This window comes from Pleurodeles waltl, chromosome 1_2 (genome assembly GCF_031143425.1).
Source record: "Pleurodeles waltl isolate 20211129_DDA chromosome 1_2, aPleWal1.hap1.20221129, whole genome shotgun sequence".
In the NCBI taxonomy this organism is placed as follows: domain Eukaryota; kingdom Metazoa; phylum Chordata; class Amphibia; order Caudata; family Salamandridae; genus Pleurodeles; species Pleurodeles waltl.
In genome coordinates, this window is record NC_090437.1 from 509,193,921 (window position 1) to 509,206,694 (window position 12,774).

The window sequence follows — 12,774 nt, forward strand, 5'->3', positions numbered from 1 at the left end:
TCCCGTAGGAAGTTGGCTCTGTAAATACTATCTCAAAGTAAGAGATAGTGTGCACGGAGTCCAAGGGTTCCCCTTAGAGGTTGATAGTGGCAAAATTAGATAATACTAATGCTCTATTTTGTGGTACTGTGGTCGAGTAATAGGCTTATCAGAGGGTATTGTTAAGCATTTGTTGTACACACACAGGAAATATATGAAGAACACACACTCAAAGACTTAACTCCAGGCCAATAGTTTTTATGTAGAAAAATGTATTTTCTTTATTTTAGAACCACAAGATTCAAGATTTGAGGTAAGTACATAAAATGCAAGGTACGTCACACAGGTAAGTATAGAACTTTGATTTAAAACAGTAGTACACACAGTTTTGGTTAAAATGGCAATAAGCTATTTTAAAAGTGGACACTGCAAAAATCAACAGTTCCTGGGGGAGGTAAGTTTGGTTAGTTTTCTCAGGTAAGTAAAGCACTTACACAGTCAGTCTCCTGAGCATAAACAGCCCACTGTTGGGGGTTCAAGGCAACCCCAAAGTCACTGCAACAGAGGGCCGGTCAGGTGCAGAGGTCAAGGGAGGGCCCAAAACACATAGGTGCATATGAAGAACAGGTGTGCTCCGGTCCTAGTCTGCTTACAGATAAGTACCTGCATCCTCGGGGAGCAGACTATGGGGGTTTTGTAGAGCACTGGGGGGGACACACACAAGCCAACAAAACACACCCTCAATGGCACAGGGGCGGCCGGGTGCAGTAGGCAAAGTAGGTGTCGGATTTGCTATAGAAAGCAATGAAGGGACCGGGGGTCAATTAGGCGATGCAGGCAGGGCACAGGGGGGCTTCTCGGGCCAGCCACCGACTGGGCTAGGATGAGGACTGCCTGCTGGTCACTCCTGCACTAGTAGGTGGTTCCTCTCGGTCCTGGGGACTACGGGTGCAGTGCTTGGTCCAGGCGTCGGGTTCCCTGTTACCAGGAAGTCGCGGTCAGGGGGAGCCTCTGGATCCTCTCTGCTGGGGTCGCTGTAGGGGTGCAGGGAGGTCGACTCAGGGTGTCCACGTCTTTGGAGTCACCCGGGAGTCCTCTCTGCGGTGTTGGTTTCTCCAAACTCGAGCCGGGGGCGTCGGGTGAAGAGTGTGAAGTCTTACGCTTCCGGAGGGAAGTGAGAGTTCTTTAAAAGTTGCTTCAAAGTTGAAAAGTTGTTGCAGTTTCTGAACAGTGCTGCTGTTCTCAGGAGTTTCTTGGTCCTTTAGGTGCAGGGCAGTCCTCTGAGTCCTCAGAGGTCACGGGTCCCGTCGGATGTGTAGCTGTGCTTGTTCTCCTGTGATTCTAGTAACCAAGTAAGATAATCCCACCTGCAAGGTGGGAGATGACATCCATTAGTGGTTCACAGCGTTGGAGAGGGCGTGTAAAGTACAGAGAGTCCCTCAGAGACCGTGGACAGCAATCTTGTGGCTCTCTTTTTCTGACAAAGGCAGAGACAAACTCCTCACTGTCAGAGTAGAAGATGCAGATGATTGCCAAGCACTAAAGAATGCATTCTTAGATGGGTTTGGGCCTACCACAGAACAATACAGGATCAAGTTCAGGGATACTAAAAAGGAGTCCTCCCAGGATTGGGTACATTTTGTGGATTGCTCTGTTAAAGCTCTGGGACGCTGGTCACATTTATGCAAAGTAAGGGATGATCGGGGCTTGTACAATCTAATTTTAAGACCGCACATTCTTGCATTTCTGATCAGCTGCATCAGTACATGGTGGACTCTGATCTGACCTCTTCCCAAGAATTGGGAAAGAAGGCAGACAGATGGGTCTGCACCAGGGTGGGTAGGAAAGCTCCCACAGGGAGTGACCACAAGAAGGATTCTGCAAAGAGAGTCACGATAAGGGTGGAGACAAACAAAAAGTAAAAGACTCTTCATCAGGCCCACAAAACTCTTCTGGGGGTGGGTGGGAGTCCTCTTCCTCTGACCATAAAAAAACTTGGTGCTACATATTTAGACAAAAAGGTCATAGAGCAGGTGACAGTACCTGTCCTAAAAAGAGCACCAAGCATCCTACCACTACTGCTACCGCTTTTGCCGCTAGTGCCCCTAGCAGTAGCAACAATAGTGGTAACAATAGTTGGTCAAAAAGTGTAGCTGGGCTCACCTTGGGGACTGTAGTGGGCTCTGGGCTAGTCAAGGAGGCCACGGAGGCTGTTTTGGTCTCTGAGGGTGGCATTGACCTTGCCACCCTGGCTGCTTGTCCCCTTAATATGGATAAGTACAGGCCTCATCCCTTGATAAACTGTGTTGAAGATGAGGCCTACAGAGACACAGGTGCCAGTGTCTAAATGGTGACCAAAAAACTGGTGTCACCTGAACAACACCTACTTGGTCACATGTACCAAGTGACTGATGCTCATAACAAGACTCAGTGCCACCCTATGGCAGTTGTTGACTTGAGCTGGGGGGGTTACTGGCTCAAAGAAAGTTGTAGTGCTGTGCATCCTCTGGAGTCGGCGATAATTCAGTCTGCACCAAGAAGCAAGAAAGAATCTCCCTCGGAGTGAAGGTGTCACTTCCCTTAATCTGCAGGCACCTACTGCAATGAATTCCGGCTGCGTTGATCCGCTCTCCTCTGGAACTGCATGGATCCTGCATCACAGGTGGTGGTCTGGAGTGGTCCCCTTGGTCCTCTCTGTCAGCTGTCCAACGTGGGAGGCGGTAAGCCCTTGCCTCTCCTTGCAGGACAGTACCCCTGTGCACCTCGACTCTTGCAGCTACAAAGGCTTGTTGTCTCCTGCTCCAAGGGATCCTCAGGCTCCGAGTAGCCCTTGCCTCCAGCACTACATCCTCCTGCCAAGAACAGTCTCCTCCCCGCTGCTCTAGCCACGTGGGACTCCTCTCCAGGTCTGCTGACTGGGCCTTATTGCAACCTACCGTGCCTGCTGCCAGTGGGTTGCCTGTGGGGGCTGCAACTTCTTCTGCTGGCTCTCCAGACTGCTGAGGGTCAGCCTGGACTCCTCTCCAAGGGTCGAGTCCCCTGGACCTTGGTGGTCCTCCTCAGCCTTCCAATTCTTCTTTTGCTTCCACTTGAATTTTCTTTTTTGTTTGATAAAACTTTTTTTTTATTTTTATTAGTTTTATATAGAACAGCACAAACAAAACCCAACAGGTCACTGGTACAGTTGGCGCAATTACAATAACACATCAGGTAGGTCCAAGGCAGAACAGGCTGAAGCACACGTTGGAACCACCGCCCCACTCGCTGGGATACACATCCCCCCCACCCCATATGATAAGACTAGATTCCTTGCCCCGTCCCAGCTTCCCCACACCTTTGTATACTTGGCTGGGCGCCCCGTGCTTCATAGACCAGTTTCTCCTGCTGAGCACACCAGTCCACCCCCTGACGCCACTTGGCAATCGCAGGGGTGGCCTTGGCCTTCCAGTTCGCTGCATTGTCTCTGTTGGCCACCAAGCAGGCCACCTCCACAAATGTCCGGAGTGCCCTGCTGGGACCCACCCCATCAAGTACCCCTAAAAGAACTGGCAATGGAGTGACTTCGACCTCCATTTGTATAACTCCTGAGATCTCTCTGAGCACTGCTCCTCAGTAACTGGCTATCTGAGGACAGGACCACACCATGTGAAAGAAGTCTGCACTAGGGCCTGCACAACGGGGACAATCCGCCTGTGGGCATAGGTCCGCTTTATGCAACTTGTTGGGTGTGAGGTATGCCGCATGTAGAAAGTATGTCTGCACCACTCGGAGCCGGGAGATCACGGTCGGGGACCACGGGGCCATCAACGCCTCTCTCCACTCACCATCATCAATGGGGCCCTCCCACTGCTCCCATTGCTCCCGGAGCTTGTCAAGCGCTTGGGTTGTGTTAGCGACCAACGAGCAGTAGATGCGCCACACCCCTCCCTTACCCAGTGCGCCCATCATAACCTTGGCCTCTATGGGGCTGAATTCTGGGAGATCTGTCCCCACTTGAATATACATCTGTAAGACATGCCTGAGCTGCAGGTATTTGTGAAATTGGGATTTCTTAAGCTCAAATTGCTCCTGAAGCTCCTGAAACGACCACATGTGGGAGCCAGTCCAAACATCACCCAACTGGGAGATACCTATGAGGTCCCATTTGTGGAACCCCTGAAGTGCTGAGACCACCCCCAGCCACAGTCCCTGCCACAGCGGTGTCTGCTGGAAGAGACAGCGCCACCACCCTGTCGTCCGCAGCACAGCCTTCTTCCCCGCCAACACCACCGAGTCACTTCCAGAACATTACGCGGCTGGGGGTCACCATACAACATCCCCAACAAGCCAGGGAGGCCCATCTTTGAGAGTTCCAACTGGGTACGCAGGGTCCGACCAGCCCCCTCCCAACCAGTCATGAATGACCAATAGGTGCATAGCTAAGTGATAAAGGTGGAGTTTGGACATCCCCAATCCCCCTTCGTAGACATCTCCCTGACAGGTAAGGAGTGCCAGTTGGGGGCGCGAACCGTGCCAGAGGAACCACTGCGCCACCGCCTCCATCTCATTAAACCACCTCTTAGGAATATGGTGTGGAAAGTTTTGAAGCATATAGAGAAGCCGAGGAAGCACCATCATTTTATACAATGCAATTCGACCCAGAATATTGAGGGGTAGCGACCGCCAGCGCTGGAGGTCCCCTTTGTAGGAGGCTGGCCTGGCTTGTAGTGGGTACCAGAGGTACTTACACCTTGTGCTAGGTCCAGTTATCCCTTATTAGTGTAGAAGAGGTGTTTCTAGTAGCTAAGGCTGATAGAAGGTAGCTATGGCAAAGCAGCTTAGGCTGAACTAGGAGACATGTAAAGCTCCTACTATACCACTGGTGTCATATGCACAATATCATAAGAAAACACAATACACAGAAGTACTAAAAATAAAGGTACTTTATTTTTATGACAATATGCTAAAAGTATCTCAGTGAGTACCCTCAGTATGAGGATAAGTTATATACACAAGATATATGTACACAAACCAAAATTATGCAGGTAATAACAAGAAAAGTAATGCAAGCAGTGTAAAATTACAGTAGATTGCAATAGGAGCACATAGGTATAGGGGCAACACAAACCATATACTCCAAAAGTGGAATGCGAACCACGAATGGACCCCAGACCTATGTGAGCTTGTAGAGGGTCGCTAGGACTGTAAGAAAACAGTGAGGGTTAGAAAAATAGCCCACCCCAAGACCCTGAAAGGTAGGTGTAAAGTGCACCTACTACCCCCAGAGAGCACAGAAGTCGTGATAGGGGGATTCTGCAGGAAGAACAAACACCGGCAATGTAACAACAGTGGATTTCCGGACCTGAGTACCTGTAAGACAAGGGGACCAAGTCCAATAGTCGCGACAGTCTTGAGAGTGGGCAGGAGCCCAGGAGATGCTAGCTGAGGGTGCAAGGAAGCTGCCACCTGTTGGAAGAAGCTTGGGGTTCTGCAAGAAAGAAGAGAGCTAGGAACTTCTCCTTTGGAGGATGGATGTCCCACGTCGCGATGAAGCTTGCAGAGGTGTTCCCACGCAGAAAGACCGCAAACAGGCCTTGCTAGCTGCAAGGGTCACGGTAGAGGTTTTTGGGTGCTGCTGTGGCCCAGGAGGGACCAGGATGTCGCCACTTGGAGGAGGAGACAGAGGGGGCGCCCAGCAAGTCAGGGAGCCCTCACAGAAGCAGGCAGCACCCGCAGAAGTACCAGAGCAGGCACTTGGAAGATCTGAGGACAGCGGTCGACTCCGAGTCACAAAGGAGGGTCCCACGATGTCGGAGTCCAACTCAGCGGGTTCTGCACTGCAGGACGGGGTGCTGGGGACCCAGGCTAGGCTGTGCACAAAGGACTTCTTGGAAAAGTGCACAGAAGCCAGAGCAGCTGCAAATCACTCAGTACACAGGTTTGCTGTCTGGCGTGGGGAGACAAGGACTTACCTCCACCAACTTTGGACAGAAGGGCCACTGGACTGTGGGAGACACTTGGACCTAGCTCCTGTGTTCCAGGGACCCCGCTCGTCAGGATGAGATGGGACCCAGGGGACCGGTGATGCAGAATTTTGGTGCCTGCGTTAGCGGGGGGAAGATTCCGTTGACCCACAGGAGATTTCTTCTTGGCTTCCAGTGCAGGGGGGAAGGCAGACAGCCCTCAAAGCATGCACCACCAGGAAACAGTCGAGAAAGCCGGCAGGATGAGACACTACAATGTTGCTGGTATTCGTCTTGCTATTTTGTTGCGGTTTTGCAGGCGTCCTGGAGCGGTCAGCGGTCGATCCTTGGCAGAAGTCGAAGAGGGAAGTGCAGAGGAACTCTGGTGAGCTCTTGCATTCGTTAGCTGAGGAATAGCCCAGAGGAGAGACCCTAAATAGCCCGAAAAGGAGGTTTGGCTACCAAGAAAGGAGGTTTGGCTACCAAGAAAGGAGGTTTGGCTACTAAGAGAGGTAAGAACCTATCAGGAGGGGTCTCCGACGTCCCCTGCTGGCACTGGCCACTCAGAGCAGTCCATTGTGCCCCAACACCTCTGAATCCAATATGGCAGAGGTCTGGGACACACTGAAGGAGCTCTGAGCACCTCCCCTGGGAGGTGCAGGTCAGAGGAGTGCTCACTCCCCTTTCCTTTGTCCAGTTTCACGATAGAGCAGGGCTGGGGGATCCCTGAACCAGTGTAGACTGGCTTATGCAGAGATGGGCACCATCTGTGCCCATCAAAGCATTTCCAGAGGCTGGGGGAGGCTACTCCTCCCCAGCCCTTCACACCTATTTCCAAAGGGAGAGGGTGTAACATCCTCTCTCAGAGGAAATCCTTTGTTCTGCCTTCCTGGGACTGGGCGGCCAGACCCCAGGAGGGCAGAATCCTGTCTGAGGGGTTGGCAGAAGCTGCAGTGGAAACCCCAGAAAGGCAGTTTGGCAGTACCCAGGTTCTGTGCTTGAGACCTGGGGGATTATGGAATTGTCCCCCCAATACCAGAATGGTATTGGGGGGACAATTCCATGATCTTAGACATGTTACATGGCCATGTTCTGAGTTACCATTGTGACGCTACACATAGGTAGTGACCTATGTGTAGTGCACATGTGTAATGGTGTCCCGCACTCACAAAGTTCGGGGAATTTGCCCTGAACGATGTGGGGGCACCTTGGCTAGTGCCAGGGTGGCCACACACTAAGTAACTTGGCACCTATCCTTCACCGAGTGAGGGTTAGACATATAGGTGACTTACAAGTTACTTATGTGCAGTGAAAAATGGTTGTGAAATAACATGGACGTTATTTCACTCAGGCTGCAGCGGCAGGCCTGGGTAAGAATTGTCTTAGCTACCTATGGGTCGCAAAAGAAATGCTGCAGCCCATAGGGATCTCCTTGAACCCCAATACCCTTGGTACCTATGTACCATATACATGGGAATTATATGGGTGTACCAGTGTGCCAATGAGAATTGGTAAAATTAGTCACTAGCCTGCAGTGACAATTTTAGAAAGCAGAGAGAGCATAAACACTGAGGTTCTGGTTAGCAGAGCCTCAGTGATACAGTTAGGCACCACACAGGGAACACGTACAGGGCATACATTATGAGCACTGGGGTCCTGCCTAGCAGGATTCCAGTGACACAAGGGCAAAAACAAACATACATACAGTGAAAATGGGGGTGACATGCCAGGCAAGATGGTACTTTCCTACAAGGGCTGCTAGGTTAGCCCTGCGTTATCCGCTTACCATTCTACCTTCACTTTAAGGCTGTCTGTGTGGTGTACGCAACTGTATTTGATAAGGTTCCTTTTTGTCAGTAGTCAATTCAAAATGTATCTTCCTGATAGGACTCCATGTTCTGCTTCAGCCAATCGTCTTCTTGTACCTAGGTTTAATAAATAGTGAAAGGGTGGCTGTAAATTTACAATTTGTTCAAAAGAGTTCTAGAATTATCTATCTGACACAATTCACCATGAAAAATATCTCCTGGCATTTAGATGTTCTCTTAAGAGTTGTCTTTTCAGACAGGCATCAACTTCTTTCTAAGGTACCCAACTACTTTTTTACAGGGCTCTGCTTCTGGTTTCTTTTTTTGTTTGTCCAGCTTACATTTTAGAGCCAGGAGATCTGTGGTGTTCCTGAAGTTTAGAACTATGTTTACCATAACATAGCAAGACTTATATTCTCAACATTGTTTTCCAAGATGATTCAGGGAACAAAGGGCTTTGCTTCCATAGTAAATAAAACCCTCTTTTGTCCTCCACGCCATCTCCATCTGTTGCTCCTGAATTGCTTTGCAGAAGACTTTAATGTTCACATGTACTTTACAAGTGAAAATATTGATGTTCTAAAGTTGCATTCCCAATGAATTTTCAAGTAAAATACAAATCATTTTTGTGTCTGATTACAAACTAATTTTGTATTTATTGGTTTATTTGGATAGGTGTTGTCAACAGGTTTGTGTACAGTGCATCAAAAGCTGCTGTGATTGGACTTACAAAATCAGTGGCAGTTGATTTTATTGATCAAGGCATCAGGTGCAACTGCATATGCCCAGGTATGCAAGTAGTCTCTGGAACGCTCTTCTAAATAAAGTATTTACACATTGTATATGTGACAGAAGATATTGTATTTTCTTAGATCTACTACTCTATTGTAATGCAGCATTTTGAACACAGCATTAGTTAATGTAACTGAGATTTATAGTAAAATCACAGCTACTGAATGAGATATAACGGCCATGGCAGTACTTTAGTGGCCAATTCTCAAACTTGTATGTGCATCTCTTCTAAATCAGCTAGTGTAGAGCTACACAGTTTTAGCATTCTTATTCTGATAGATTACAGAACCCACCATAAAGTAAGAAAGGAACTGCTGTAAAAAGCCACAGTGTAAGAACCCTCAGGCCATCTCCAACCATCAAAAACTTGACTATACAAAGTTAAATCATTTATGTACAGAACCTACTTCTGTGAGAGCCTAGATCAGAAGATTCTGGCTGCCCTGTAGAGACATAGACTTGTCCCTTGAGTAAGCACGAGGACATTTCAAACACTGGCTAGTCCGTGCCCCGGGGACCACAAAGGTACAGGATCCCATCTCAGGGTCAGACAAACAAAGTGACCCTTTGCTACCCAGCAGACCCAAATGGCTGACCTATGATAGTGCAGGGTATGCCAGGGACTCTCCAGAGTGTTATGGTTCAGTATTGTTGACGTGCACTGCGTTGAATGGCTACAATATTATGTGGGGTGTCCCTCTACACAAAACTACTCCCGATTCTGGCAGATTCCGACAAGCTGCTACGCAGCAATCAGTGGAAGCTGAGGTCATCTTCCACTAAGTTCTGACTTGATAGACATATGAACACAAGACCATGCTCATAATACGGTATATGCTACTCTGTCTTTCATATCATGTCACACATGGATTACTAGCTGATGTATGTTGGGTGTGCTTTAAAGGGTTACTAGTGCAGATGAATTCCCCAGCAGATTTATAGATCACTCCCCAGTCATAATTACACTGAGTGTTATTGTAAGAATTCACACTAGACAGCGGTGGCATTTTCCTGTAGAAGGTTTGTAGGGCGTAGTCTGTAAATCTGAGATTAGAGATCCATAGCTGAATTATTGAGAATAATTTTCATGCCAAGGACCAGTATCATCTGGGATGCTGTAAAAATGTACATCTGTGGTATATGTATCTGGAAACAGTTTGGCATCGTACGTGCATGGGGACGCCAAGTAGATAAACATGAAGCCACACACTGAAGAGCCTGCAGCCTTACTAAACCAAGAGCAAAAGCATGGAAATTATTTTTGGCAATGAGAAACACCGCATAAGATGGCAAATTTTAAATAATGTGATTTAGAGTTCCCAAGAATGTTCATAAATCATGTGTGATGGTCCTTCCAATGATAAAACTGTCCTGGTCTGGAATGTTGACTACCAATCTGTACATTATTCCCTATTCTGAAGTGTTTCGCTCATAGTCCCAGTTAACTCATGGGGCAGTATGGCCAGAATCCTTAACTTCAGCTATGGTATCTTCCCACAGAGTTAACAGAGAGCTCACAGTGAGGCCTTTAGGTAGTAGAGAGATGGAACTGATCACTCCTGGTTCTCTTTGCACGCCATTTATAAATGTGTAGATACCTACTGTTGCATGTATGAATGTGGTGTGGTTTTTAAGTCTCTCGTCATGTCCTTTCTGGCGATCTCGTTGGCATACAATCCTGCTTTCTTTCACATTCGACCTGAGATGACTATAAATGTTGAGTCCATTGGGAACGAGGTGCTTAGCAGGTCTAAATGAAGCAGTTGCTTCTAGTGGGGCCATCAGCGTGATAGGGCACATTTCTTATAGAAGTGCTAGACATTGCGATATTATCACAGATCGGAGAATTCAGGAGTTGCAGCGATTGTCTCTCTGTTATATCCTGCTGGACTGGAGAGTAAAAATGCTCACCATTGATGGTTAGGGCGCAGTGGGATGCTCGAACGCCATAAAGGGTTATTTGTTTGGGGGATTGCTGCTTCCGTATTAGAGTGACTTCAACTAACATTAGAGACAGATTAAAACCTTACTGACTTTATTGCTGCGTTTAAAACACAATCAATTTTTACACTGCATTTAATTTCCCTTTTCCCCAGAAGTGGGTACTTGATGCCCCAGCTGTAGTTAACCATGGGTTAGTAATCTGCAGCTGGCTTGAAACTGCTCAGGAATTGGTGCGCTTTTTTAAACGAATTGCTTGTTAGTCTGTCTGCTATGGTAGATAAGATTGGTTGCCACTCATGTCCGACAGTGTCCACAAACTTCTTAAAACATTCAGGAGATCTGTGCCTTTGGCAATATTGTTATCAAAGAGGAGGGTGGCAATATCCTAGATGCACAGTCCATTTGTCTACAGTAAACAGTTGGCTTCAGGATTTGATAGTTTGTAATTTTATGTTAGAGGTGTACGCCACATTACTGGGGTGCATAAGACATTTGAACATGAGCCAAAACTCACAGCTGAGTTATGAGTGACATCACAGTCTTGGGTATGTGGGTATTACCGAGGATGGCAGACATTGGGACTTTATAATGCACCTGTGAATACTGAGATAGGATTACAGGGAATATATTGTTGACCTTCACAATTGCAAGACATGGGTCCACAATGTTCAATGCTTTCTCAACATATAGAAACTCCGCGGAAGCTGATAGATTTGAACTAATGTGATGCAGCATTCAAACGATTGATTGTAAATCATGTGTCATGGCCTTACCAGTGATATAACTGGCCTGGCCTGAACAGGCACAAATGGGTGTAGCATATTAGCTGCCACTCATGCCTGGATTTGTGAGTTCTTGAGTTGAGACTTAAGATATGCTTTTTCTAATGTACCATTTGTGCTGGCTTATGCTTTGTAATGCTTTAAGAAATATATAAAGAAAATTAAAAACAGGCGTTCTCCAAGCTAAACAGTCTTGTCTTTTTGTTAAGGGAAATGTCAGTTAGTGAATACCCCGGTGCATTAATGAGGGGTGAAAGCATCTAAAAGGCAAGTCATTCCGGACAAAAATGTAATAAATCAGCAAGGAAATATACAAAAAAAACATAGGCTGGATCTCAAACCACTACTGACATCTACAATGAAACAAGCATTTGCAATGCAAAAGGTCTCACGTATTTCCAACAAGTTAATTGTCATCTTTTGACAACAGCGCCCACGAGCGAAAACAAAAGAAAACATGAGAAGAAACTTACAAAAGACGACTTAACAAAATAACAAAGTTAGCTTTAAAAAATAACACTTTGCAATTTTGTGCTTGCTGGACATGTTTTTGCCAGTCACAAGCCTTCTGTTTACAGGGCACCCGAAATTAAAAACAAGAAATAGTACCTCGATCACGTCGGGAGCAGCGGACTCGCACTAATTAAGTTGACTTAATTAGTGCTTGACCCCTGCTCCACACAGAGAAACGAAGTGATGCCAGAAGTGCTTTGACGAATTACGAGGCTGTAAAGGAGAGTGCTATGCAAACCAACAAATGGTGAGCGACAGGCGGGCTCCAAACCCTGTACTGAACACAACAGTCTCGCAAGCGAAACGCATGAGCTAGCGCATGCACTCACAGGCTCAACCCTGAAAATGACTAATTGATGGCCCCATCACCAAAACCTAATGGCTACAAAAAATGGGACAGTGTAAAAATCCATAGCATTCAATGGCCTTGATGTGCAGTCCATCCAAGCAAGAGCAAGCCACGAAAACAACATTAAAGCAAATTAATGAAGAAGACTGACCCTAAACCTACTCTTTCTGTGCTTTTAATTTTGAATAATTGATAAGATGAAGTATTCAAGACTGTAGTCCCTTGCCAGCCCCAAGTAAACAATCTCATTGTGTATATCCATGTAGAGCTTTTTGGTAGCATGCTAGGCAAATGTTTCTCTGTTTTTTGGTCTTGTATCTCATTTTGAATAAATGTGCCAACAAAGAATTTTTGTAATACATTTATTGTGTCCAGAAATGATACCCCAACTGAATTGAATATTTATTTAACCTATACACTAAAGAAGTGAATATGCAGGTTTATGTGTTTTCAAACTTGTGTTTCAAGACCAATAGAAATAATCAGCACACAAATCCAGGGGTTCAAAACATGAATCTCAATGTACATAGACAATGTATATTCAGAATACAATTGAGATGTTCTGCAGCATAGGTCGAAATGCAAAATGCCCACTTCCTTACAGACAATTATAGACTGTCCATAAAAAAATACAAGGCTCTTCAACAATAACCGTATTTTGTAAA

At 46.7% G+C, this 12,774-nt stretch overlaps 1 protein-coding gene across 1 annotated transcript in view; it reads left to right on the plus strand.

Annotated features, from left to right (window-relative positions):
* BDH2 (3-hydroxybutyrate dehydrogenase 2) overlaps nucleotides 1-12,774 on the plus strand; it is a 189,014-nt gene that overhangs the window by 133,914 nt on the left and 42,326 nt on the right. The window contains exon 7 of the mRNA XM_069241530.1: nucleotides 8,405-8,518. Within this exon, the coding sequence (XP_069097631.1) occupies nucleotides 8,405-8,518 (114 nt within the window). The remainder of the gene's footprint in view (nucleotides 1-8,404; nucleotides 8,519-12,774) is intronic.